Source organism: Patiria miniata, unplaced genomic scaffold (genome assembly GCF_015706575.1).
Source record: "Patiria miniata isolate m_02_andy unplaced genomic scaffold, ASM1570657v1 HiC_scaffold_14, whole genome shotgun sequence".
Taxonomy (NCBI): Eukaryota; Metazoa; Echinodermata; class Asteroidea; order Valvatida; family Asterinidae; genus Patiria; species Patiria miniata.
The window spans coordinates 3,729,019-3,752,704 of NW_024037052.1; the positions used below are offsets into that span (position 1 = coordinate 3,729,019).

The 23,686-nt window shown below is 41.7% G+C and overlaps 1 protein-coding gene across 10 annotated transcripts in view; it reads right to left on the reverse strand.

Annotated features, from left to right (window-relative positions):
* The window catches only part of LOC119721913 (filamin-B-like), a 134,986-nt gene that overhangs the window by 48,998 nt on the left and 62,302 nt on the right, over window positions 1-23,686 (reverse strand). For 8 of the 10 annotated variants that reach the window (XM_038191855.1, XM_038191854.1, XM_038191864.1 and 5 more), the window contains exons 11-23: window positions 22,593-22,786; window positions 20,685-20,948; window positions 19,377-19,494; window positions 18,484-18,726; window positions 16,086-16,964; window positions 12,805-12,981; window positions 11,536-11,859; window positions 10,309-10,482; window positions 9,089-9,212; window positions 8,375-8,528; window positions 7,008-7,197; window positions 5,984-6,085; window positions 1,856-2,106 (exon numbers count right to left, since the gene is read on the reverse strand). In XM_038191855.1, coding sequence (XP_038047783.1) covers window positions 1,856-2,106; window positions 5,984-6,085; window positions 7,008-7,197; window positions 8,375-8,528; window positions 9,089-9,212; window positions 10,309-10,482; window positions 11,536-11,859; window positions 12,805-12,981; window positions 16,086-16,964; window positions 18,484-18,726; window positions 19,377-19,494; window positions 20,685-20,948; window positions 22,593-22,786 — 3,194 coding nt within the window. The remainder of the gene's footprint in view (window positions 1-1,855; window positions 2,107-5,983; window positions 6,086-7,007; window positions 7,198-8,374; window positions 8,529-9,088; window positions 9,213-10,308; window positions 10,483-11,535; window positions 11,860-12,804; window positions 12,982-16,085; window positions 16,965-18,483; window positions 18,727-19,376; window positions 19,495-20,684; window positions 20,949-22,592; window positions 22,787-23,686) is intronic. The other 2 variants (XM_038191859.1, XM_038191863.1) reach the window with 2 other exon arrangements.

Below are 23,686 nucleotides of genomic sequence, written 5' to 3' on the forward strand. Positions count from 1 at the left end.
CTTTTTTGGAAAAACCATTTAGTATTGGCACAAAGAAAGATAAAACATTGGGGGGAAAAAAATTTGTCAACATTTCGAATTAAAGCATGCTATGTATCTCTGTGTTTTTTAAAATTGTTTTTTTCAATTAAAGTTAGTAGCAAGAATTGCTTAGTCGTTTCGGAGAACATTCACTACATGCATGATATACACATGATTAAGCAGGAAAAAGGTTTTCTTATAGAACGGAATTACAATTTCCTGAAATGGAAACAGACATTTTTTTAACAGAAAATCAACAACCTTAAAAAAATGTTCGTTATGTTTAATTTTTGTAGATTATGTAGAAGCAGTTTTGGAATCTTTTTTTAATATTAAAGATGTCATTATTCACAAAGAGTAAATACAATTGATTGGAAAAGAATCAATGGACGTCAATTGGTACATCTGTTTTTGCCTTGATGGATTCTGCAAATAATCATGCATGCAGTGAATGCTTGATACACATCTGTTTTATACATATATGTTAACATGATGTACAGACTGTGTTGTTGCGGCACATGGTTTCAATCGTGCATTGTCCCTGAAAGGCATTTCAGGGTCTTCTTTCCAGCACATTCAAGAAGTGTTTTTGTACCTAAAACAATTAAGCTTCAGTACCAAAAGATATAGTTGGAAATCTCACTTGCTTATTATTGTCAAGGGAGCTCAAGTTGGGACACTTGAGCTCATTAATTAACCCTAACCCTCCTCAATCCTCCAAAATCAACCATGCCGTTTTGGAGGATTTTGGAGGAGTTCGGAGGATTGAGGCTCTATGCCATTTTAGTACCAGTTGACTTTGGAGGACGCATTGTGTCAAGGTCTTAAGCTGCACCTTGTGTGGTTTATGCTCAGCCATGCATAAACTATGCCTAAATTACACTACATGTACCAGTACATATCATCCTCACTGCTCCAAGGTGTGTAAAAGTGAGTCAGAGCATTTGGACGGATTGAGGCAGTGGTCACCCCTCCTCTGAATAAATTCAAGAAATAACAGATGATTTTGGAGGACTGAAGTTGTATCCAATTTTTACATGGTGGTAATTAGAGGATTTTGTAGGATTGATGATGGTTTCCAGTCCAAAGGGCCTAGGCGGTTCGGGTTTTATAAAGGAAACGGTGATGAAGTGGGGGGGACTATGGTGCTGGACGTGAGAAAACAAAGCACAGCATGAATACAATGATACATGTATCATAGAAAAGATTCTGTGCTGGTGGAAATGAGTCTTCATGTCTGAAATTAGTGGCTTCACTTTTAACACCGTGTTGACTTGGTATCACCTCAACCAAATCTCATGAGGCTGCTTAAGCGTATGATATCTGATAACACATGAAGACCCTAGAAGTAAGCACAGCAAGAGGAACGCTAATCTCAGAGCATAATTTTGCTGAAATTAGTGATGTAACAAAAGAAATCTCCATTGGTGCCCAACCCTTAGCACATCCAGGCCGTGAACTTTCTGCTATTATCCCCGATGATAAATAGACATTTTGGATCATAAGCCATAAAACGTCGAAAAGTTGACAAACTTCCAACAATTTTGTTTTACCGTTTTACCGCATGTTCAGGCCTCTTCTATGGTGTGCATCATGCATGCGTTGCTCAACATAGTGATTCTCAAGCAACCACCATAAGGCGGCGCGCAAGGTGCAAACGGCGCACGTGCGCCGTTTGCTCCTTGCGCGGTGCAGAGCCAGGGTCTCGAAACTGGTTTTAAAAATCGCTGTTGCAACGGCAGTTTAAGACAACACATGTGATGGGCTCTCTGCCAATAGAAAAAGGCAGGTTGTCCAAGGCATTTATGAATGAGCATTTCAAAGGTATACTTACACTGATGGTAATGGGTCCGCCAGTCAGCGACACCCCTCCAAACTTGATGTCCACGTTGTAGGTGCCGGGGGCGGGGCAAGTCCAGATGATGTCAAAGGTTCCGTCGCCGTTATCGACAACGTGGCAGTCCGGCACCTCTTGGCCGTCTGGCCCCACGATTGTGCAGGTCACATGACCCTTCCCAGCATCCCGCGAGTTGACCTTGATGACTGTCTCCTCCTCGACAACCACCGTCTTGGTGATTGTTTCTCCTGTTGCATCATGGGAACAGAATATGGTTTCGAAAAAATCAACATCAACTTAACAGAACAGCAGTTAGTTCTGACGACCTTTTTTTCTGTAATTTAAATGAATGTGCCAATTTTTTTTTTAATTTAGAATTGATATTAGTTCAACATACAGTACAAGGATTGATAAATTTCAAAGTAATATGACCACAACCTTCTTGTTACAACAAAATTAAAACATATAGTTAATAATCGTGAAACTGAAGGCACAAAAACACTTGGTTGACAAATTTAACAGTACACATGTACATTCCTTCACTGTTAATCGTGAACTATAAACAATTTGATAACACTTTGTGAACTTGTTGTGATAATCTCCTTCACCATCAACTAAAATTAGTACAAGATTGTTAACATGTGAATTGTCATTTTTTGTGAGACTGTACAGAACGTAACACAACTTTGTATGAGACCTCATACTCAATGGTAACCATACAGTTATTTCATCAAAAGCCAATGCTACTTTCGTTTAAGTAGTTGTTCAAGTCTTCAATACGAAACCAATGTTTGGAATACAGGGGAGACAAATGGGAGACAGCTACTGTACGTAAATCCTAGGTGGATCATGTGGGCCATGCGTCATCATTTTTCACTCACACATATGTGCATACTCCCATGTTTGTTTATGGTGTAAATCTAGGATTTCCTATTGTTCCTCGCCATTGATCTTTTTTTGTAATAGCTCCCATTCGGTTTGTACACGTTTTTTTTTTAATTGAGGACGTCCTCGATTTGACTCCTGTCCTCAATTATACGAAGATGCTGCACATGTGTGTCCTCGGTTTACAACGTAAACAAACCCACGTACCGGTACACTAAGGACATTTGGAGCAATCTATGCATGCTGCTAATGCAGTGATGGGTGTTAGTATTGCAAAAAAGGCATAATTCTCTCATGATATGTGATGTTTTTGGTTGAGCAACGTCTGTTGATGTTTAAAAAAAATTATAAAATAAAACAAAAGATTCAATGAACATTTAGTGTGTGGACCTTCTTTTTTTGCACATTCTGAATACTCTAGTATTTGTTAAGTGACATTGTTTCATGTTTGCATCATCCCTTGCCAGTGCTGTAGTTGAGTCCAGTCACAAGTCCTATCACAAGTCAAGTTACAAGTCCTATCACAAGTCCAGTCACAAGTCCTATCAAAAGTCCTATCACAAGTCCAGTTACAAGTCCAGTCACAAGTCCTATCACAAGTCCAGTCACAAGTCCAGTCACAAGTAACGCAATGGACAATGACAAAGGAATGCTTTTGTTACAATTCACTTGAATAGCTAGTGACTTGACTTGAGACTGAAGGACTTGTCATGGACTTGTGATGGACTTGCAGGGACTTGTGACAGACTCGACTACAACACTGGCCAGTTGCTGTGTACCACTTCAGAAATGACGTCTAATTATAGTCGTAAGATTACTACACAACATGAGTGGTGACACATCCAGAAATGGTTCATGCGAGCTAAGCGTTCTTCAGGAAACTTTGAAACAATTTCAGTATCAAAAAGAGTCAGCATGTTTTTTCAAAAAGGGAATTGGCAGAATGATTCAAATGAGGCTGTATGCTGCAAAGGTGTCTCAAACGACACTAGAAGCCATTCAGTATTTTGGCAAAATTGTGGCAAATGTATGAAGAACCAGCGATTTCTGACTTTAGTTTTATGAGCAGTTTACATGGTACAGGACTGGTAAATTCATACATCAAACTTAAAATGTTCTGATTAAAAACAAAAAATAGACATCAGAAACTCAGAAAAAAATCATGAGAAGCGCAGGTTGGACTCTTCAAAAATATGTGATCTGATTAGTCATATGATTTCCGGACACATTTTCCTCAAAAAAATTGGTGGCCTTTAATACCAGTCGATGTACACATGCAATCTTTCTTAAACAAACATGAGAAATCACCAATTTCAAAAAGGCAACAAAATATAAAAAAGTAGATCAATAAATAAGTCAATAAATAAAAAAAACAACAACAAAAGTTAGTAAGTTTGCTGGAACAGGGTACAGCAGTCAGGCTGCTTCATGCTGCACATCGGAGCTCTGACAAGACCTATCAAAACAGGAACAAATCAGTGACGAGAACAAAAAACACAGACTCGACAAAACACTGTGAACAGAGGGAAAAGTGTGCAGCCATTCGTTTTTAAGGTAAAGTGTTCGGGGACATTGTGTATGTTACGGCAGCAACTCCATATTCCTATAAGACAAACGATTGTCGATTTTGGATACAACCCTGAACTCTGACAAAAGTTTAATTATTCAAATATGAGTTGAAGAGCGTGCTTCGGCTTTATTGAGCAGATATGTACCCGATTTCATTGTACAGTGGAACGCCGCTATAATGAACACCACAGGATCAAAATGGTTTGTTATTGCGATTATTCGGTATAGCGATTTTAAGGTGCCCCGATACTCACTTTACAAGAAATAGTGCCTAACACTTCATCCTGCACACCCCCCGGCCCTGGCAGTTACAGAGAGACGACTTTGAACATGAGCCGACCATTGAATCATGTAATTACACAATTTTTGAGCTTATTATCTACAGCAATTGGCGGTTTTGCCCTTCTTTTCCTTGGGGAAATAATAGCCACTTGTCACTCTTCTGTTCACATTTTTAACAACAATTTTCAGTACGTTTTGTACACAAATATTGGGAGCCAAGGATGATGTTCGGTATAGCCAAAAGTTCCGTATAGCGGTGTTCGGTATAGCGACGTTCCACTGTATTGTATATAGACATGTTTTGCTGAGCAGAGCTCTCAATAAATTATTGAAGCACATTTTTACGAGAATTTGAGCAAGTCGTTCTTTATTTCACGATTTGGAGGTCCCTTAAGTTTGTCGCTCTTTGGTTTGTTGAATACCAGGAATTGCGCTGTTAATCCCTGAGAAAAATCTCAGCGAGTCGTTCACCGTTACAAATGGCTTCGCAAATTCTTCCACTGTTCACCATGTTCACTACAGGGTTAAAAATACTGAAATATACTGCCACATCTTTTTTAAGATGAGGCAGTATCCACACAATGCCATGCAGGAAGGACGGGATGACGTCAGGCAGCCAGGGGAAGGGAAAATGCTGGGAAACAGGAAAAAGGAATGTTAGGCTTTAATAGATGGATATATTGGGGTTTTTTGTACATTACAAAAGTACATTTTTGGAATAAAAAACTGTGTGGCACATCTCAAAGCCAATTTGACTTACAATTTATGTGACCCGCTCAACAAAAAAAAGGTATTAGGTCGTGTTGTGCATTATCGTGTAAAGGCCCGTTCAACGTTGAGAGGGTGAACATTTTGTCAAAATGTGATTTTCAATTTTTTTGTCATGAATGGCATCTTTATTACCTAAGGTTTCAGGGTTCATTCACAGAAATGTTGCTTTTGATGAATAAAGTGGGGAAAAACCCATAATTTTGAGTGCATCGTGCCCAAATCAACAACAGAGCCAGCTATTTCAAAGCCTGTTTTCTCAGTTCTGTAATTCGAATGCCAAGGAAGTCATTCATATGCAAATACGTCATATCTCCAGAACGGGAGGGGCCATGGAGCTCTATTATATACCAAATGAAAGCTTACGTTGTGGGCTTTCCAACCATGAATATAACTAAATTTCAACCTTTTTATGTGGAGCAGGTCGTTATATTTTAAATAATTTCTTATTTTCAAGAAATTTGCTTGTTTCGGGTAATGTGACTTTCCCAATATATCCATCTAACGTTATCACTTGTGCACAATCTGTAAGCAGTGCCAAGCCTGCTTGGGATCTTTAGGAGGGGGTTTTGACTTTTTTTTTTTTGGTTGCCATGCCGATTCTTGCAGGTTGTCCCTTACTTGTTGTCGTGGTGCGGGTGGTCGTGGTTCGCGTGGTGGTGGTGCTCTCAGAGCTAACGCTACGCCGCCGGACCGGGATGTCGTAATCGCCGCTTTTGACGCCTGTAAGCCAAAATTACGGGTCATCTCACAAGGTTAAAGGCAGGGTGAGGCAATGTCATTTGGCAAAAAAGAAGGGGTTAGGTCTACCGTCTAGGCAAGAATGGGGTAAGCTTCTAAAATATATGACTGCTCTGTGTCCTTTATAGTGGAGTAGGGTTGGTTCTGGGGTTCGCCAAGGATCAAACGTCATTACGTAAATCCCACATGCTCTTCTTTCCTATATGTGAGGCGTTCTGGCAGAATAAGACGGAACTGGGCACAGTTCGTAGTGGAGAAATAGGCAAATAAACAAATGAAGGTGACTTATTTTTGATATTCAGATATATTTATATTTCTAATCTTTGGCATGTCTACTTCACATGTTTTAAAGAAACAGTAGAAAAATCATGGAATACAGGTATTTTGTAAGGGAAAAAAAATGGCATCTTTCAGTTTCACAGTTACAAAATTTAAAACTTTAAATGCCTTTTGCTCAGTATTTTACTTTGTTGACGTGTTTAAAATTGCAAACTTTAAACAGCCATAACTAGTCAACGGAATGCCCAATTGAAGTGCAACAAACTGTATTGTAAGGAGAATTATATTCTCTTTCCTAATACCTGAAAACCCTCATTTCAACCTCTGCCCAGTTCTGTCTCTTTTGCCAGAAAGCCTCATATATATGGGTTAAGCAAAGAGCTCATTCAGTCATTATTGTAATGGTAGTATATCACTGTACTCTAATCATAAACGATACAATGTAAGAATTTCCAATACAAATTTTCAAAATCAGTTTTGAAAATTGGAAAAACATTCATGTAACAATAAATCTGACTGGATGAGCTCTTCCTTCCTGAATCCATCACAGTACGCTTCTTCTGATTGGCTGTGATTCTTACTTTATAGGTTGACACGTGACCAGGCATGGCCAATCAGCACTCACCAATGATATCGCACTTGCTGGCGTCTCCGGTGGGGTTGGTGGCCACCGTCCAGGGGGACTTGGGCACCGGTTCCCCACCGTATTTGACCTTGATGGTGTAACGGTCGACGTCCTTGGGGGTGTAGATGATCTTGAAGGTACCATCGTTGTTGTCGATGACCTCTGGGGTAATGGGCTTGCCAGAGCTATCCTGTAAGAGCGAGAGGCGCAAAACATTGAAAACAGTTTTCTCACTCACAGGTCACAAGTTATTCACATGAAATGTGCATTCGTTTGTCACTGTTCATAAAATGTTACATGTATTACCAGACATGTGATGTACCTGCTTACAACAATTAATTTTGGATATTTTATGCATCTGGTTTTTTTGAAGGGAATCTGGCTCAATATTGGTCTTTGTTCTGTATCAGGGACACCACTTTCTATAGCCTTTAGTCAAGTCCCACACGCTTACCCGGACGTGACGCACCCTGGATACTGGCACATAAAAAGACTAGCACGAGTGGCGAAGCCGCGAGGGCCTTTATCATCTCGTAGAGAGTGCTTGTGTTTTTCTTTACAAATGTCAACTGATTTGGTAGACAAATTTTCATGCATAATGCATGACATGTTGTGAATGCTTGCGCGTCTTGTTTTTTAGAACGCGTGTGGCATCATCACCTCAACAACGGCTTTCGTGGTGATTGGTTTATATAATTATATCCGCATACATGCATGATTCATATTACTTGAAAAAAAAAAGTGATTAGCTCCACGATATGGTTAAGGCGCTCGTGGCTTCACCACTTGCACTGGTCTTTTTTCGTGCCAGAATCTGGGGCGCCACGCGTCCAGGTAGACATGCGCGCCCTGACTAAAGGCTACGCATTCTACAACAAGAGGCCTAGTTTATGGTACATGTGGTTCCATGTGGAAGCCAGAGAGAAAACATGTCAGCTGTATTTGGGAATTTTATGATTAACAACAGTCTACTTCTCAAGCTCAGTTAAATAGACAAGGAAAGCTTGCGATGGTGTTTCCGGGATAAAGATTTTGCAAACCTCTGGAAAACTCCTAAAATATTCTCAAACCTCTCTGGTTGCAGAAAATTGTAAGGGTTATTATTGCTCACATCAAGCGAAACAACATTTGGCTTCAAATTATAAGTTGACATCAGTAGCAGAAAAGGGACCCAAGACTGAGCCTGTGTTTTCCACGTCAGTGACAAAAAAACCTACACAATATGGAGTATGAAGTCTAGGGCAATGCCAAGATTCGGAAGACAGCTTTAAGAATATATTGGTCTTGGTGCCTGACACTAAATAATGAGATTGGTTCATTAATTTTATATCATGAACACTAAGGAGTTAAGAGTGAGAGTTTCATACAGTGATGGTGATTTCCAGGTCAGCGTCGCCAGCATCTTTGGTGTCTACGGTGAACTCAACAGGCAAGCTGGCCAGTACACCTTTCTCCACTCCAGGACCCTTGACCTTAACTTTGCTAGCATCGTACTGGGGAAGAACTTTGGAGTGAATGGGGCTACAAAGGAAAAAGAGATATCGGAGAGAAACTAAATATCATGCTCATTATTTATCATGCTATTTATCTTGGTAGCTTGAACTAAATTTGATTTTATTTAGGTAAATTATTTCTTACTTTGCTTTGTATCGTGTTCTGAAAATGTGGGAATAAACATCTGATTGATTGATAAAAGTTTGATACATACTTGACATGATGGCGAATGCGAATCAAATTTGGTATCAGGAAAGGTTCACTGCATAATTTCACCACAGTTAAAATGTGTTCATGCGAATTTGCAGCGCAAATGAACGTATGAACGTATGAGCGTATGAACCGGTCTTTATAAGCCCAAAATCACGCTTCCGACTCGCAGAAGGACTGGATTAAACACTACTCACTGAGCACTCAATTAATGGCAGAAGAACAATATCAGATTTTTTTCTTCAAAATATCTGCTCAATGCATGCAACCAAATTAAGGTGGCTTCAGGTATGTTGGTGGATTTGTGTATTGTGTATGGGATTTATATGACATCATCTACATGTTGATTGACAAGATCCACAAGTTGCTAGACCTACCTCTGTGGGATCTGCCTGCCTCCATACTCAATGTCCACTTGCATTTTGCCTTCAGCTTTGGGCACGTAGGTGACGTCGTAGGTGCCATCTTTGTTGTCCACCACTTTGGCCTTCTCTATTGGAGCTGCAATGGTAAGTGAACACAGAATAATACATCAAAGCACTCACAGCAATAGGCATTAACTTTAAAAAGCATTTAAACTAGTTCCAGAAACTAAGTATCTCCATTACAAAAAGAGCAGATTAGAAACCCAAATCCCATACCTCAACCTTAAGTACCCTCTCCACAAAAATACGACTGTAGCAGGTCAAGTTGGGGCTAGTGGTGGTTCTGGAGTAGGGATGGGTTGGGGTAAGGGTGGGTTGGGCGTAGGGATTGGGTTGAGGGTAGGATTGGGCTGAGGGTAGGATTGGGTTGGGGTAAGTATAGGTTGGGGTGGAATGGAGGTTAGATAGTTGGGAATTGTTTTAGGGTCCCATCCATTCATCAGCAGCAACCAGGGGCGTCAATCGCTTCTCAACAGTGGGGGGGACATACCTTGATCAGAACTGATGTGAGCGCGAAGCGCGAAGCCCTTACGGTGTGGGGTTCGGGGCTCGCTTAAAGGCCCCGAAAAAATTGGATTCTAGATGCTCTGTGGTGTGATCTGAAGCAATTTCTTACCACTTTTTTTCATGCCTTAACTAATATTTTCGTAGCAAAAGATAATTATTTGAACATCGTTGTCGAGGTTCAGTAGAGTCATTGAATTGGCTTTCACGATGCTCTGTGGTGTGATCTGGGGCAATTTCTTACCACTTTAACCAATCATTTTCTTAGCAAAAAATAATAAATTAAACATAATTTTCGAGGTTTTCTCAGCTAAAGGCATAAGATAATTATTTGAACATCGTTTTTGAGGTTGGAGTCATTGAATCAGCTACCAGAATTCTGAGCTACAGGTGTGGGGTTCGGTGCCCGCTTAATGGCCCCGAAAAAATTTGAATTCTAAATGCTCTGTGGTGCTATCTGAGGCAATTTCTGGCCACTTTAACCAATATTTTCTAAGCAAAAGATACATTGAAGTACATAATAGGGCCCTATAAATGAGACACAAGTTCAAAAATCTGGGGGGGGGGGGGGACATTTGATATTGTGTCCCCCACCCTTCAAAAAGTGGGGGGGGGGGACATGTCCCCCTGTCCCCCCCCCAGGATTGACGCCCATGGCAGCAACTCACCTCTCTCAGGCATGATGGTGACATCCAGGGGAGCCTTGCCACCAGCCTTGGTAGCGTCAACCTTGAAGCCTGTTGGGGTGTTGGCACGGACTCCATTCTTGTCCAATCCGGGTCCGGTGGCTGTGACTTTGCTGGCATCAATGTGATCAGTTACTACTGGTCTGAACGGGCTGCCTATCATTACAAACCAAGAGGGGTACAATTGCATGTGTGAGTAAAAGGAGTGGTGGTAAATTAGAGTTGTGATCAGTTAAGGATAAAATACACCGGAGATGTCAATGTTTTCAAGTGAGCTTTCTTATAGGAGCCAGTTGGGATGACCTCCTCATCCCTACCAGGCACTCAAAAGAAAGCATAAATGTTAACAAAACATGACGTTATTACATCCCAGGTCTATTAAATCTTCATTGAATAGCTCTGCTTACAGAAAATGCTCTGCTATTCTATAAGGGCATATCACAGGGTATGGAGGAGGCTTAAAGGTCTCAGTAGGCTTGCCCCAAATAGACACCTAGGCATGTCCAACTATCCTTGCCTAGTGCATGTTTGATCAGAATCTGTCAAGCTATGGTTAATCATAGTTCTTGACTGCATCACTTTATGATGGAATTACTGTGTCAGTAAGAAGTAAATGAGGTCTGTGAAGGGCAAAACACAACAAAATTCTTGTTAGAACTTCCTCTATGATTAAGATAGTGTTGCATCTGAGTCCTTTGAATGATGAATTTGTACATAAACGTGTTCTACATAACGGACCGACACACAAAGGGAGAACAACAGATCCTTTCAGTCCTCGGGAGTTGGGTCTTTTGTTGGAAACGGTCCTCTGTAGTATCTTTGAGTGCTTAGTCTATGGGAGAGTGTTATATTACAGGGACAAAGGAAAACACAAAGCATTGTCCTCGAGAGTATAGTAAAACATTACTGTATGTACCAGGTAGCACAGCGTGCGTTATCCGCAACTGTCAAAAGTGATCCTCAACTGTCAGGTTCAGTCCTGTACAAAAGCCATGATGTTTTTCCCATTAAGTTGAGTCTGTGTGACCACATTTGGTTTTAACTTAAAAGAGGAGAAATTTTACTACGAAATAATGTCCCTTGGACACAGAAACTCTGACCATTGACGGGTGTACAGCGGTTTGTATAAAAAGTGATCCAGAACTGTCGCACTGACAGTGCATTAATACAACGCAGTAGAGGCTCTAATAGGTTCAGTTCTAACCATACCTGGGATAGGATCATCAGCGAAGGTGATGTGAACCTCGTAGTCCCCAGGCACGGTGGGCAGGTACTGCACAGTGCAGCTTCCATCTTTGTTATCGGTGCACTCCATGGCAGCCTCCGAGGGTCCCTCAATGGCCAGGCCCAGACCGCCCTTGCCGGCGCCTTTGGTCTCCACGGTGAAGACGGCTGGTTTGTTGGTGACGGCGTTCTCGAGGCCGGGGCCGTAGGCCTTGCAGCGCGAGGCGTCGTGGCCGGGCATGGCGCCGACATGGTAGGGGGACTGGCCCAGGGGCTGACCCGCAAAGCTGACATCGACTACGTGATCACCTGCAATTATGATAAAAATAGGTACTTGCTTAGTACTTTTAATACTAAAAGAAAAGTATGTTATAATAACAATAAGATGTGGTGCATATCGCTTTATACCTATAAAGTTTCAAAGCGCTTCATTATTACCCTGCTCATTGGCCAATGAAACATTCCAAATACCATCTCAGCTCCCTAGGGAGTATACAGCTCAATGCTGCAATTTTGATGCAAAGCAGCTTAAATCAACCACAATAACCATCTCTGCCCTCACAGGTACCCATTTACTCCTGGGTGGGGAGAAGCAATGAGTGACAATGTGCCTTGCCCAAGGGCACACGCACCATAGCAGCAGGCTGGACTGGAACCCACAACCTACAGAATTACCCGCAGACCACGAATTCAATGCTCCAGACCACGAGGCCACGGCGCGCATTTTATTTTGTTGCACCAGCTCAAAGCTGCCATTTTGATGCCTGAAGCTTATTCACATACAATATCTCTTCCTTTAGTTTAAAAGTACCCCTTTTCTTTTCAGGGTTTGGAAAAACATTCACAGACAAAGTGTCTTGAAGCTTGTTCAATGACATGAGCAGCAACACAACAGGCTAGACACAGATCCACCATTTGCAAATATACCCAAGTCAAGTCTCAAAAACCTGTAATGATGGTAATTTAGCTTAGGGAGGTGGGAACCAATCCATTTCCTGATGAAAGTTTCTCACTATGAAATGTTTTTAGTAGTGTAAAGAGATGCTAGTGGTGAAAGAATTTCATGGGGGAGATGTTTTGACAACTTATGCAAAGCTGTTCAAACAGTTCACTCAGTTTTAAGAGAGGTTGGACTGCCATATTTGCAATGAAGCGTTTCTCAAATGACAAGGTCATGTCAAACTATTTTCAAAATTAAAACCCTTCCAACCTGAAAGGAGATATATAATTTGCCGTTCGGAGCGATAATCTTACCCTTTTCTGTTGGGGTGTAGCTGACATCGTAGGTGTTGTCCTTGTTGTCCTTGATGACGGGTTTCACCTTCTCGCCAGAAGGGGCAGTGATGTCCGGCTTCAGGAGGTCCTTATCCAACGGCTGGTTGACCGGCTTGGCATCCACCTGGAACTCAGCGGCACAGTCACAGAACACAACTGTACACAACAGAAAAAGAACGCATTAACAAAATGCAAAGTCAGGGTGCTAGATCATTTATACCTAATGCTGTTCTTACAAGTCCATCACAAGTCATCACAAGTCCATTAAGTCATGAATCAATAGACCATTATCATGTTGCGGCCATCTTGATTTTTTCCCATTCAAATCAACGTAACCAAAGCGAGGCTGGAAGGAAAAATAGTCTGGTTCCTTTTTTGCACAAAAAAAACATTATCGTTCAGTACTGTTATTGGATACAGGGAACATGACTGAAATGGTGGCAGCATGATAAAGGTCTACAAGCCTCTGTACTGATTCGCTTCTCTGTGCGGTTACGAAACAGTCGTCCCCACCAGGTTCCCATAAGAAGCACACGTGTAAACAAAGTGTGACGTCATCAGTACAGAGGCTTATTTATAAGCAATTCCAATGGATTGTGACAATGGCACTCTTTAGTTGCTGTTCAGCTCCTGTTCCTTGTGAATGGATTTGTGAAAGAACTTGTGATGGACTTGACTACAACATCACACTTGTTTACATTTGAAAGACCCAAAATTGGCTGACAATCAAACTGAGAGAACTGTGCTGTAAGAGTAGGCAGTGAAGAATGAGCAGAAAGCAATTGTGCACAAGTTCATGTTCTTTGAATTTCCACTACAAATGTTATAGTGCCACCAATTCTAGGGGAAATTTACTCACCAATTTTCTAATACAATATGTCAACTTCAAACTCAGATTCTTGGTCAGGCTTCTTTGATTATGTTTTCTACCTTCACTTTCACTTTTAACACATATATTACGGTTGACGTCGAGTTGGCACAATGGCATTTTTCTCGCCTTCCACCACTGTGACCCAGGTTCGAATCCCGCCCGGGCCAATATGTGGATTGGGTTTTCAGTCCCTGCCTGATTCCGTGGGTTTTCCCTGGAATATTCTGGGGTTTTCCTCCCACCTCTAAAACTAATTTCTTCTCATTGTCTCCTCTCTACAGGTTTCTTCGGGCTTGTCAGCAACAGTGTCCATGGTGCTTTTGAGGAATCCTTGGTTTCATTACCAGAAATGATTAATAATAATAATACTAATAATTCTTGATTTTTGGTTTTCAGTATCAACACAATAAAACGGGATTTATGAAGATTATAATGAGTATTAGTTTACAACGATTGTTTAAAGAACCACTTCAGGCACCTTAATACCTCAGTGAGTATCAGTTATTTTTCTCTCCATGTACATGTAACTTCTCTCTACACGAGGTACGGGTATGGAGAAAGGAAAATACCGTCACCTTTTTTTAAATTTTGAAAAGTCTGCAGAAAAATAATCTACATTGGGTGCAAAACAGCTTTCATAGAGGTTAGATACATTACCTGTAACTGGTTAATAGGAAATAAAGAATTTAAATGTTTTAGAAATTTGAAACCTAATCCCTTCATTGGAAAAAAAAATGAAATATACTATAAGCAAACAAGTTCTCTCCATTTATAAATCAACAGATAAGCACAATACCTTTGAATTGTTAGTTTTATAGAGGTGTAAGTTTCAAACACAAACCATGATATAGGTCTCTCTCAAATGACGTCACTTCCTACAGATTGTCACGTGCATCGGCATTTTGGGCGTCGGCTGCGCCGTATCTCAAAGAAATTTCGAGCAACATGCGCGCGTGTTCAGAACATTTTGCACACTGCGCGCACTCGCACCTGATGGCATTGAACAAACAGTTTTACAATCCTAGGAAGATGGCTGTCTATGAGAGGGGTCTATTGATAATAGCAATTGAAAAATCACAGGGTTAACTTGAAACACATGTGAGAAGGAGCATTACACTGGATAGAATCTAGAGCTGAAACGGAGTTAGAAAAAGTGAAAGCAGTACATTTTTTGGGGAAAAGGGAGGGGGAGTGAAAAGGAGAAGAATTCAATTGTGGAGTGAAAAGTTCTGTGAAAATTGAAATTTGCAGTGAATAGTCAAGCAGGACTGATTGTGAATATGCATGGTAAGGTTTAAATGACAATAGCATCAATTTTCATGTAAACTGCCTGCTTATATAATCATGTTGAATGCATTAATTCAAATCCTTTTTTCACTTCTTGGTCAGTGTTTAAAGTAAGTAAATACATGTAAGAGTTGGAAATATACATGTACCGGTATATCCAATAGAGAATTTGATGTACATGTATACATGGTATAAGTCAGTTTTTATATGCAAAAAAATACTGTTCTCTAAAAAAATAATGAGTAAAGTCTGGCACTGTGAATGACAGCTTATGGAACAATCAGCACAACAATGTACACATGTAACATTAGTGAACTGAGAAGGTTTTGTGCCACATACATTGTATCCCAGAAAACAAACGTGCTATCATTAACCCTCCTATGGTTCTGTGCCAAGTTGTCCTTGCAGCCAAAATCAATCAAGTGACTGTTTTCAACAGCTAAGAGCTCCTAGCCTACATAAAGTAGGATTGAGTGGCTGAGACTATTTAGGTAACTTGATATAGCTATGCTTTGACTGTAGGTGATTGGTAAGACAGCTGTGCAAACCAGTTGCCTGCTTTTGTCTGTTGACTGAATTTGACTAGTCAGAGTGCTTGCTTAAATATTATCTGACTGTTGGTGACTAGCCTGTGCAAAAGGCATGACAGGGGAAGTGGATGGAATTTTTGACTGTCTGTTACTGTTCAAACAGAAGGACGGCTAAGGGGATCCTCTTTATTTATGTTCAGAAATTGGAAAAACAAACATATTTTGAAAAGGCATATCCAAGAGTACGTATTTATGTGTGTGTACATTACGTCAGAATTTTCTGATGGGAAGATTAGTAAAACAACCAGACATTAATTAAAATGTATAGGATTTGAGAAGATCAATATTTCAAGTCTAGCTGATGCTCACCTGCGGAGATTAATATACCCCGGTACCACAAACTTGTTAAGTTTTATTTAAAGGACAGTTTATTGTACATCATGTTGTTGGGAAAAACTGGGACACCAGAAATAATATCCCGCCACCTTGGTGAAAACAGTGATAATGACTGCACGTGATTGCGTGATGTTAAAGCACAAGTACCGTGTGACCAGTGTATGATTCCAATTTACCCTTGTCATCATCAATGCCGGTTCCCTTCAGCGTGACCCCGCTCAGGTCGATGGGCTTTCCGATATCGGCCCTACGGGAGAAATTTGGGATGGAGTAGCGACCGTAGGTGACATGCAAGGTGTGGCGGCCTTCCTGTAGGGGATAGTAGGTCAGATGGTAGAGATCTTCGTTCAGCGGGTCGCGCTCTACCTTGGTATCCAAGTCTTCGCCGTCGGGACCGATGGCCGAGCATTCCACAGGCAGCTTCCCCTCTTCCTCTGGAGCTTTACCGGCCGTGCTGCAGTCAACTGAAAACAGACAGGCCATGTCGGCGTACCCCTTGACCAAACCGGGGCCCCAGGAATCCACCTCGGTGGAATCGATGACCAGGACGTTGAACGGGGAGCCTGGGATGTGCTGGTCGGCAAACAAGACGTTGACAGTGTAGCTGCCGATTTTGGCAGGGACGTAGAAGACGGAGCACGTGCCATCGCCGTTGTCGCTGCACTCAATCTCCGTCTCCCTAGGACCCTCCACGGTGACGCTCAAACCACCATGACCGGCATTCGAGACATCAATCATGAACTCTGCAGGTTTATTAACGTGACCGCGTGACAAGCCTGGACCGGACGCAGAGCATTGAGATGGATCTGTCTTGACCACAACGTTGATCACAATAACCGCCTCTTGTCCGACATCAAACCCGCCGTAAGTCATCGTCAGCTCGTGAGGACCTTCCTCCTCGGGCGTGAAGGTCACCTGGGTACAAGTCTCATTGACTGGTGTGACCAGAGCTTCAAGCTCCTCCCCAGAGGGTTTCTTCAGCTTGACAGCGAGCTCGGTGATACCTGCTTCACTCACATCCACCTCTATAGTGTACGGTTTCCCTAGTACAACATCTGACAGACCACAAGAATAAACCAGTGACCATGAAAACATGAAACAGAGCTCTTAAATCCAAACTTCTCATGAATCCACAAATGTCATCTGCTGTAAAACAAACATCTCAGATTTTCGACACGGTGATTTTGGTCAATGAATAACGGAAGAATGTGGGTAGAAATGCAGTATGGTTTGCATGTGAAATGTCATGTTCAATTCGAAAGTGGAATCTATACTTTAGCTTCTCATAGGACCTGTCAAAATTAGGATGACATTTTGGTGGGATGGCTAAATGCTTTAGTAATTGGTGTCCGGATGTAATATTCAAAGTTCATAGTCTTTGAATGTATACTCCTTCTTCAATAAGTGAAATTTACGTTAACCACAATATCTTTGGACACTACAATGATTATCATCTACATGCAGCATGCTGGTGGTGCAGGGAACGCCAACTACAATTCCCCGAGCATTCTATACTTCCTACTTTGGTGGCGTGCAACTAAAAAATGAGTAACAGTTAAACTTGTGTCCTACTGCTGCTCATAAGCTGCCAGGATGTTTGATATACATGTAGTAGTTGCTTAAACTGACGGTTGTCAGTACTGTACAGCGATCTTTGACATGAACACCACAAAAAAGAGAAAGTCCACAGTCACTGGAGGGGTCATATTTTTTAATCTGATCGCCTTTAATAAACGTTATTTTTTTTCTAGACCTTTGGGGAATTTTGTTTATAGCTACATTTTGATACCCCGTTTGCTACCAAAGTCGTCCAACATTGACAACGTTTTATAAAAAATGATCCAGTTTGAAAAGTTGCAATTAGCGAGTGGAAATTGCTGCGTGACAATGTCACTAACTGAAACGAGCGGCAGGGAATACCGATCGCACAGTGCTTGCATGCATGGGAGGCTGGCACGTAAATTGAATTGCCAGTGCTTTGTTCGGGCACTGTGCAGTCGACAGGTGCCAATTACAGGCCTACGTGGTTACGCTTTGTACTTTCTCTTCGCGAAATCTTTGAATTTGCAACTTTTCAAACGGCATCATTTTTTCATAAAGCGTTGTCAATCTTGAACTATTTACAGTCTTTGGTAGCAAACGGGGTATCAAAATATAGCTAACAACATTCCCCAAAGGTCTATATAAATGACGACATCATGAGATGATCGGATTCAAACTTATGACCCTCCAATGAGTGTGGAATTTCCTTTTTGGCTGTTTATAATGTACAGGACATATTGAGAGTCAAATTATAATGTACATAAACATACTGAAAGTCAAATAGGATGGTCAAAATGAGCCAAAAGACCAGTGTTTTTTCAAGTACAATTTACCGATAAAACAACATATTTCAAATTGCATTTATTTTAAACCTTTTTTTCAATCCACTTGTGTCACTTTATGTCACACAATGCAGAGGCAGACCTACAAATACTACTCAAATATCAAGATTACTTTTACTAAAGCCACCAACTTGCACTAGAAAAAAAAACGATCCTAGCTCTACCATGCGAGGAAGGCCCTTCAACTTACTTGGCTCCAGGTTCTTGACCTTGATCTTACTGACATCTATGTTGGGGATGACCTTGACAGGGATTGGGCTCTGAGGGATGTCCTTGCCACCAAACTTGACCCCGACGTTGTAGTCGCCTGGGGCCTCAGGTGCGTAGTTGACAGTGAAGGTGTTGTTGCCGTTGTCCTGGACCTTGCATGGAATCTCCTTCTCCTTAGGACCGTTGACACCCGGGACTGACTTGACACTGACAGCAACAGGGGCTATTGATTTGCAGTAAGAAAACCAAGCAGCATTAAGGAATCGTTCAGATTTATCTACAGAACAAACCTGTAAAAGTTTTCAGATTTTGATCAGTAATAATCTTCTGATTTGATGGGTCTAATTTGATACGAAAACTGCTGCACTCCTCTTTAGGTGTTTTTATGTAAATGAAAACATATGTACTCAGAATCCACCAGAAATGTATCAAGTGCAAAATGAGTAGTTCAAGCATATAACTGGGGATTCTGAGTGTCCAAAGAGTCTATGAGACCAAAAACCCATAACACTTGGTTGAATATGAACCTCAAATGAGCTATTCATCATCTACGTAAAATGTTCCTCATTGGTGTTTTTGAATCGTACACCAGCAATGACGGAAGCCACTCTAGGCGATTGACATTCGGTATATTAAAAAAAAGACTAAGCTTAGTTCTATTGCGTGAGGTGTGATCCATCATTAGAGATTCCTCTGTAATGTATGGCAAACTGAAGGCCGGTTTTGTCTTTGGTTGCACAATTCTGAACGTCTGACACCGAAGGTTGATGGAAGCAAAGCCTTTCTGGGAGCAGTTTATGTCGTTGCACGACGGTTGTAAACATGGGTGCAAAATTCAACTGTAAAGAAACAGCAAATGTCATGAACTCTAACCTTTGCCAGCCTCTTGGCAGTCCACAGTGAACTGGGTGGGCTGGCTGGACTTGACCTTGTTGGGCTCCACTCCGGGACCGTACACTTTGACCTTGCTCAGCCCGCCGCCGATGTTGATCTGAAGAGATTCAAAGATTGTCACAAAATTGAGCATTAACTGATCCCTGCCAAGTACTTTTCAATGAGTCTTGAGGCTGGTTCATACTACGGGCGAAAGTGAACGCCAAAGCGAATTTGTGACGTCAGGGTGCATTTTCGCGTTGCAAAATCGCAGAAGTTGAACACATTTCAACTCCGGCTAATTTCGCAGCGAATGCTTCGTGACGTCAAATTCGCATCGAATTCGTATTCGCATCAAGTATGAACCAACCTTTAAGGACATTTTGGAAACATTAGGGAAATTATGGACATACATTTTTTTTTGAAAGGGCTCAGAAATTGTTTGGCCCTCAAAAACTGTGCTTGAATTGCACATGTATTTTAGAAAACCACTTTCTATAAACAACCAAATTTTATTACCGTGAATTTGTTTTACAGATGTGAATTTTGTGATATGAATTCCTAATTCAGAAAAAAAAAAAACAAGCATATTGACACTGGTCCAAGAGTGCACAAAATTCCAGAAAAGCTATTTACTAGAAATCTTTTCATGCATCTGGTGTACAAAATGGGCCAGATTGGGCCTAAAATAGGGTAATCCTATACAACAGTACTGATAACTGTCTCAGTTGACCCGGTATGCTGATCTCTCCAAGAGGCAAATTTCGGTAAAATACGCATGCGCGAAGTTGCGCAGTGATGTTTACTATTGCCAGCTTTCTGTGAGCTAAGTCTGTGAAGGATCACCCGTGGCTTGTGCAAACATTGCGGGCGACCGTATCCCGTTTCATGTACATGTACTGTACATGAAGGCTACGGTGATGTTGCCAATACATGTCCATGATGTGCAGCTTTCCCTTTACCAAATACTGTGCACCCAGGGCCCCTTAAGGTTCAAGCCCCCCTTATGGTCCTGTGTATTGGAAATTGTCTCAGTATTTTTCACCCCTCCCCTTCACATCACGGCAGAAATGCGTCCCACATGCCCATTAAGCTTTACTGGAAAGTCCAGCCTTCGCGATGAACTGAACCTGTGACGGTGACGTGCTTGATTATTCATGGTATTCGTCCGGAAGATCAGCATACCGCCTTAAAACTGAAATCGTTACACCTGCTCTCTTCATAAGCCAACAACCAGCCCAAGTCGTAATTCACAGTTTGTCAGTCCGCGAGTACAAAGATGACAGTCCAGGGCATTATTTTTCTCACCTTAAATGGACTCTCGGGTATGCTGACTTCTCCCCAGGTAACAGCGACGTTGTGCTTCAGGGGTCGGGTGGGGGTGTACGACACCGTGAACGTCCCGTTCTTGTTATCCTTGATGTCCGGTTTGATCTTGTTGCCCTGCTGGTCGTGGATGAGTACACCCACGGGGGCCTGGCCACAGCCTGGGGCCTTGGCATCGATGGTGAACTCGGTGCGCTTGTTGAGTTCCAGGCCATCCTTGACCAAGCCGGGTCCGTAGGCCTTCACCTGATGGGTCAAGCACAGTGTGTACAAACTTAGATTATTACACCTCATACATATTCATAAACCAAATGCAGTTTTTCATTGGTCAATAGGGACCATTAGAAACAGCACGGGTGCTTGGAAAAACCAGCTGTTTATATCACCATTTGTGCAGTTACTCACCAAATCCATATCTATACATTTTACTGTGAAATGCAGACTGCCCGTGGTGTGCCAGATGAAATAAACACATGAAATGGTGATTTAACAAGCAGGGAAATAACAGTAGCTATCCCAAACATGCTATGCTATCACTCAACTGGATGGTAGTTACCAGGGAAGTAGTACCCGGAGATCAGCTCCTAGACTCCCTATTATGCAACAATGGCGATCAAAAGTCAGTTGCAGGTAGTCTAAACACAAAACTCAAAATTGCTGACTGCGGCAAGCAGTGCTGTAGTCAAGTCCATCACAAGTCCCTTTCATAAGCCCTTTCACAAGTCCAGTCACAAGTCCTTTCATAAAGTCAAACATAAGTTACAGTACATGTATGAACAATGACAAAGTAATAGTCACAGGTCATTTTGAATAGCTACTGACTTGACTTGAGACTGAATGACTTGCGATGGACTTGTGATAGACTTGCAGCGACTTGCAGGGACGTGTGATAGACTTGATTATATAACCGACATACAGATCCTTGTCATTTGATTGGTGGAACTCACCTCACGTGACATTCGTTATTGCTCCCATTCACGCCGCGGCTCAAAAAAGTACTATTCGCCCATGGGGAATTGGAAATACTATTGAACAGTTAGGATTATTCTTGTTCCAGGACGCAATATTTGTGTGAAAATGCATGCTGGTGTGCGCGTTCAGCGTTGCGCGTGGTGCGTTTTGCTCCAAAGAGCCAGCGCTACAGAGTGGGGTTCAAACATTTTCGTGAAGGGGTAGTTTGGAAGAGAGAAATACATTTTCCTCCAGTTTTTATTGAAATAAAAGTTCAAATATATCAAATGACAAGGATCTATATGTCAGTTATATAAAACAAATATTGAGTAGCTTTAAATTGTGAAATGGGAGGAATATTATCGCTCGGTAAAATCTGGACTTTTCCAGGTCATTCGGCTTCGCCTCCTGAAATGGAAAAGTCCAGACTTTACCTTGCAATAATATTCCTCCCATTCCACGCTGAGCCACTCAATATTTGTATATAATACTACAACACCAGTGGAAAGCAATTTTCTGTCTGACAGTGGCCAGCGTGTCAATTGTCAGATCGACCTATGATCTGTGTCAATTGTAAGATCGACCTAATGTAAGGCCCAACCTGATTACAATATCTAGACGTGTACCAATAGGGTGCTGTGATAAGCACGACACATGAGTTTACAGGAGACGTAGGCCAATCTAACTAAATGGGAGTATCACAGACAAAACCAATAGCGACCAATATAAGATATCAGCATGAGCAAGTTGCTTGTTCTCATTTACACGTGTGTTATGAGATCAAGTCTACTGTCTACATTGCGGATGGTACCATACCAAGACCTTCACAAAAGATGACTTATAATGTGCAACCCATTGGAGAAATCTGCCATGGATTTTTTTTGTAAATTGTTGATACTGGAACGAAATAGATACAAAGCTTAATATCAGTGTCAGTACCTTGGAGGCATCAAAGTTACCCTTGTCTGGTATGATCTGGGCGATGTATGGGCTGAGCACGATGTCTTCCTCATCACACGTGATGTGGATGGCGTATTCGCCTATCATGGTGGGGTAATAGGACACCTCACAGGAGCCGTCGCCGTTATCCTTGCAGTTGATCTTAGCTTCAGATGGGCCCTCAATGGAGAAACCTGCAAAAAAAGTTCAGGGGTGAGTTTGGGGGAAAAATATTTAAAAAAAATTGAATAAAATATTTGGTGGAGCCCCAGAACAACACTAGTCTATGGAATATCCCCTCGCACAGCAAGGGTTTATGATATGCGCACAGCTTCGGCGATTAATTATGCAAAACAAGACTGCGTCTTGACCTTGAGATTCTGACCATTCAGATACATGTAACGCCTTCAACCAGGGTCTTCCGTAACCTGAATTACAAAAACATGGCATCCAAATTGACCAATCAACAGTTCAGTCCATTTTACTGATCGTAATGACATCAGAGTCTCTACATACCACTCCGATTGGCTGGTCACATAAAATTTACATGTTACGATATATTAGACGTTCAACCATGGTCTACCCACGGCCATGTGAATGTCTGATCCTCAGATTAGAGCAGCACAAAGTCTATCTTTGGTATATATTTGTCTAAAAAAGTCTTTCTATCGATGATGTGCCAGTTGTTTACAAATTGGATGTTGTAGTCACATAATGCAAAATTTCAGCAAACAGGTTCTATTCTGCACGTATATACATCTCTTGGTCTTGGTTGGTTTTAAGGACTCCACAGGGGAGTATAACCAGGAGGCCAGAAACACCGGGGCAAACCCTTCTCTTAGCGATAAGTGTTACTGGGTTCTTCTACGTGCATTGCATTGCATTACACAACACACATGACCTCTGGCTTGACGTCCCATCCGAAGGACGAAGCAATAATGGTTAAGTGCCTTGCTTAAGGGCACAAGTGTCAAAACCTGGACTGGAACCCACACCACTGGTGCCTCCGAAACACCAGAGCATGAGTCCGGTGCTCTTAACCGCTAGGCCATGACACTCCATCTTTCTTGAAACATGAATGGTTTAAAAGTGTT